We start from the raw sequence: 5000 nt of genomic DNA, 5'->3' as shown, positions 1-5000 counted from the left end.
GAGCACTGGTGTTAATATGCCTCGGCGTTGGGTGGGTGTGTTCTGGTGTTAATATGACTCGGCGTTGGGTGCATTTGTTCTGCGTTGGGTGGGTTTGTTCTGGTGTTAATATGACTCGGCGTTGGGTGGGTTTGTTCTGGTGTTAATATGACTCGGCGTTGGGTGGGTTTGTTCTGGTGTTAATATGAGCGTTGGGTGGGTTTGTTCTGGTGTTAATATGAGCGTTGGGTGCATTTGTTCTGGTGTTAATATGACTTGGCGTTGGGTGCGTTTGTTCTGGTGTTAATATGACTCAGCGTTGGGTGGGTTTGTTCTGGTGTTGGGTGCGTTTGTTCTGGTGTTAATATGACTCGGCGTTGGGTGCGTTTGTTCTGGTGTTAATATAATATGACTCGGCGTTGGGTGCGTTTGTTCTGGTGTTAATATGACTCGACGCTGGGTGGGTTTGTTCTGGTGTTAATATGACTCGGCGTTGGGTGGGTTTGTTCTGGTGTTAATATGACTCGGCGCTGGGTGCGTTTGTTCTGGTGTTAATATGACTCGGCGTTGGGTGGGTGTGTTCTGGTGTTAATATGACTCGGCGTTGGGTGCGTTTGTTCTGGTGTTAATATGACTCGGCGTTGGGTGAGTTTGTTCTGGTGTTAATATGACTCGGCGTTGGGTGGGTTTTTTCTGGTGTTAATATGACTCAGCGTTGGGTGGGTTCGTTCTGGTGTTAATATGACTCGGCGTTGGGTGGGTTTGTTCTGGTGTTAATATGACTCGGCGTTGGGTGGGTTTTTTCTGGTGTTAATATGACTCAGCGTTGGGTGGGTTCGTTCTGGTGTTAATATGACTCGGGATGGGTGCATTTGTTCTGGTGTTAATATGACTCGGCGTTGGGTGGGTGTGTTCTGGTGTTAATATGACTCAGCGCTGGGTGGGTGTGTTCTGGTGCTGTTCTCTGTGGCGTCTACTAGGGCTGGGTTTAAAAAATCCATTAATCGATTCTGAATCAAATGATTCAGAATCAATTCATGAATCCCAAAATCGATCTTTTATTCAATGAATGAATGAATAAATGAAGGAATGAATAGTTGATTAATTCATTCAATGATTCATTCATTCATTCATTTTTGGAAATCAGTATCGATACCCAGCCCTAGTATTGATGTGTTGCATAACTTGGTAGTCATGTAATTAAGGTTACAGCTAAAAAAAAACAGGTTTTAGTAACACTAACCGAATCGATATTGAATCGAAACGAATCGAATCGTGATAATCGATTCTGAACCTTGTGAATCGGAATCGAATCGATTCTTGAAATTCGAATCGATACCCAGCCCTAGCATCTACTGTGTATAAGCAGCGTCACTCCCTAGACTAGAAGTGACTTGAGAGTCTAGCGCGTCGTGTTGGGTATTAACACCTGGTGTTGGTCTTACCCAGGTGTGTAAGTACGACTACGTGGAGGTGCGCAGCGGCCTCTCGGCTGACTCCAGGCTGCACGGGAAGTTCTGTGGAGCGGAGAAGCCGGAGGCCATTACCTCTCAGTACAACAACATGCGTATCGAGTTCAAGTCCGACAACACGGTCTCCAAGAAGGGCTTCAAAGCCCAGTTCTTCTCAGGTGAGCTCTTGACTCTGTCAAACGGAGTCGTCTTTCTTTCTCTGGCTGTGTGGTTGCAATGTGAGTGTGTGTGTGCGTGTGTGCGTGTGTGTGTAAATGTAAGCAGTGGTCACCAAGGTTGCGTCCCTTTCTGTCCCCAGACAAAGATGAGTGCTCGAAGGAGAACGGTGGCTGCCAGCATGAATGCGTCAACACGTTCGGGAGCTACAGCTGCCAGTGCCGGAGCGGCTTCGTGCTTCACGAGAACAAGCACGACTGTAAAGAAGGTAAGAACCGATCGCTACTGTAGAACCATCCAGAACCCACGCATCTGTTACATTACATTACTACATTACATTAGTCATTTAGCCGACGCTTTTATCCAAAGCAACTAACAATAATTGCATTTAACGTAGGGAAAGACGATGTACTACTACTTGCCAGAACTCACAAGTGCATCTCCTTTCTAAAACAAGTGACTAAGAGCATAATCTAGTGCTGAAGGCAAAGTGCAAGAATAGCAAACTAAAAATACAATAGGTGCTTAAGAGGGAGGATCGTTGTAGTACTTCTTGAAGAGAGTTTTGAGCCTGCGACGAAAGATGGGCAGCGACTCTGCTGTCCTGACGTCAGTGGGCAGTTCGTTCCACCACTGCGGGGTCAGGACAGAGAAGAGCCGTGACCGTGTCGATCGACCGCAGGGGCCTCGGAGTGACGGGACAACTTGTATACTTACTTACACCTGTATGAAGGACGTAAACAATAAAGAAATCTTGAATCTGGACACCCACGGGCCCGTTGATAGTGGTTCTACTTGTTTCCGCTGGTCAGCGCTGGGGAGGTTATTTTTAGGGGGTGCCTCATTAGTCACGGGCGAGCCAGTAGACATTCCCCTGCGCCAAGAACAACAGTGGAGCTCCTCGTTTGGACCGGCGGTTTGCCCGTGATGTGCCGTACCGATGCAGACGAGCCCTGTTGACTCTGTGGATGTTGTCTTTGCAGCCGGCTGTGATCACACGGTGAACAGCGTGACGGGCACCATCACCAGCCCCAACTGGCCGGATAAATACCCCAGCAAGAAGGCCTGCACATGGGCGCTCTCCACCACCGCCGGCCACCGCATCAAAATCGTATGTGTCCCCATAGAGCTTCCTCCATGGTCTTTAGCTACAGTACATCTCACGTGTGTGTGTGTGTTTTCAGGGGTGGATGAACTGTGAAACCCACTTGGGACTTTGCTCTGAACGTAGCAATATCACCTGTGTAGACAGTGTTGACAGTGTTGTTATAATGTCTTTATCTAATACAAATATAATATGTTTTAATACGCAATTTCTCCCACTTGTTTTATCATGTCCAGTCAAAGAGCGATTGCATATTTCTATGTGTGAGCTCATCATGATGGGACTTAAAGGGTGTAGTGCATAGGTGTAGTGCATCGACCTTCATTTAGTCAATAATCCCAGGACCCACGCTAACACGAGTGACCCCCGGTGCTTTAGGGGCGGCTGTAGCTCAGTTGGTAGAGCGGGTCGTTCAGTGATCGAAGGGTCAGCGGTTCGAATCCCAGCTCCGACTGTCCACATGTTGAAGTGTCCTTGAGCAAGACACCTAACCCCAAATTGCTCCCAATGAGCAGGTTAGCACCTTGCATGGCAGCTACCGCCATTGGTGTGTGTGAACGGGTGAACGAGAGGCCATTGTAAAGCGCTTTGAGTGCCGCTAAGGTGGAAAAGCGCTATATAAGTGCAGTCTGTTTACCATTTACCGTTTGTTCCAGTCCTTCAACGAGATCGACATGGAGGCCCACCTGGAATGCGCCTATGACCACATCGAGATCTACGACGGCCGGGACGGCAAGGCGCCCAGCCTGGGACGCTTCTGCGGCACCAAGAAGCCGCCGCCCATCTTGTCCAGCGCCAACAAACTGTTCATCCGCTTCTTCTCTGACAACTCGGTCCAGAAGAAAGGCTTCGAGGCGTCTCACACCGCAGGTACGTCACCGCAAACACGCTCGCTCAGCAGGAAATCAAATACGACCGCTGTGACTTCCTCTTTAATAGTCGCCGCCCACACGTTTTATCCGCAGAGTGCGGAGGTCGCCTGAAGGCCGAGGTCAAGACCAAAGACCTGTTCTCGCACGCCCAGTTCGGGGATAATAACTACCCCGGAGCGTCCGACTGTCAGTGGGTGATCGCCGCTGAGAAGGGCTACGGGGTGGAGCTCATTTTCCAGACGTTTGAGATCGAGGAGGAGGCCGACTGTGGTTACGACTACATGGAGCTCTTTGACGGGGCGGACACCAAGTCTCCCAGACTCGGACGCTACTGTGGCTCAGGGGTGAACTCACTCACATCTTCAGCTTCTCGCTTGGCCTCTTTCTGACAGACAAAAAGAGTCTTATCACGGCTGTAGGCGCTTCTCAGTTCTGCTTTTATATTACCGCCGGGCAGAATTAAAACACTTTCACAACCATTTAAGGATTAGCTGCAATTGAATAACCTTTACCAGTGTGTGCCGGTGATGCGTGCTTGAGATTTAGATAAAGGCCTTAGGGCTCTAAAGATTTCCGCTCCATCCTCGGGAATTAATGGCTTTGCTAAAGTTAATGTGTTCCTCCGGGACTGAGGCCATTGCTTCTGTAGCCGTGCAGCTCGATAAGAGCAGGGCGCCACCCCCCCCCTTCCCCCCCTCCCGGGCTACCGGTGGCCAATCAGGGTCTCCGGCGCTGAACTGTAACAGAGAACCAATCAGCCGGAGCTCTGGGGCCTGGACAGTAGCTGGAACAATACGTTCCCCGGGGGAATTGAAACGTTAGTTCCTTAGGTCAGAGAACAGTTTGATTTCATTTAACACATAATAATAAACCCCACGGCTCAACCGACCCTCTACTTCAGCGCTAGCAGACTCGGGAGGGAACATAATACTCTCACTATCAAAGGGACTACTTCCATCTACCCAGCTCTCTTTTAAACACCAAACTGATTGCATGGAGTTGTAAAGAAGAGGGGGAATTGTCTTAGAGCATTTTATTAGAGAATATAAGTGTCAGTCTTACAGCCTCAGCCACCTTTTTTCCCCCTCAGTTTGTATTTTTAGGATGGCAGTTGGTTTTAATTGTGTTGTTAGAGAGCCAGGAAGTGACAGCTATTAACTCCCATCTGTGTTCTCTCCCCTCCCACAGCCCCCTGAAGAGATCTACTCCGCCGGCGACTCCATCGTCATCAAGTTCCGCTCCGACGACACGATCAACAAGAAGGGCTTCCACGTCCGTTACACCAGCACCAAGTTCCAGGACACACTGCACTCGCGCAAGTGACCAGCGGGGGCCAGGAGGGGCCGCGCGGGGCAGGGGGGCAAGCGTAGGGGCCCCCAGGGAAGACGCCAGCCTGACGCTCGGAGACCTTCGGCC

The 5000-nt window shown here is 49.8% G+C and overlaps 1 protein-coding gene across 1 annotated transcript in view; it reads left to right on the top strand.

Annotated features, from left to right (window-relative positions):
• The window catches only part of bmp1a (bone morphogenetic protein 1a), a 31144-nt gene that overhangs the window by 26031 nt on the left and 113 nt on the right, over positions 1-5000 (top strand). Inside the window, exons 15-20 of the mRNA XM_084457206.1 lie at positions 1429-1609; positions 1750-1875; positions 2591-2718; positions 3369-3582; positions 3678-3928; positions 4773-5000. The exon at positions 4773-5000 is cut by the window's right edge and continues 113 nt beyond it. Of these exons, the coding sequence (XP_084313332.1) occupies positions 1429-1609; positions 1750-1875; positions 2591-2718; positions 3369-3582; positions 3678-3928; positions 4773-4907 (1035 nt within the window). The 3' untranslated portion in view covers positions 4908-5000. The remainder of the gene's footprint in view (positions 1-1428; positions 1610-1749; positions 1876-2590; positions 2719-3368; positions 3583-3677; positions 3929-4772) is intronic.

The sequence above is a fragment of the Borostomias antarcticus genome, assembly GCF_949987555.1.
Source record: "Borostomias antarcticus genome assembly, chromosome: 23".
NCBI classification, from domain to species: Eukaryota; Metazoa; Chordata; class Actinopteri; order Stomiiformes; family Stomiidae; genus Borostomias; species Borostomias antarcticus.
Note: the sequence above shows the minus strand (reverse complement) of the source record. Positions and strands in the feature narration are given on the sequence as shown.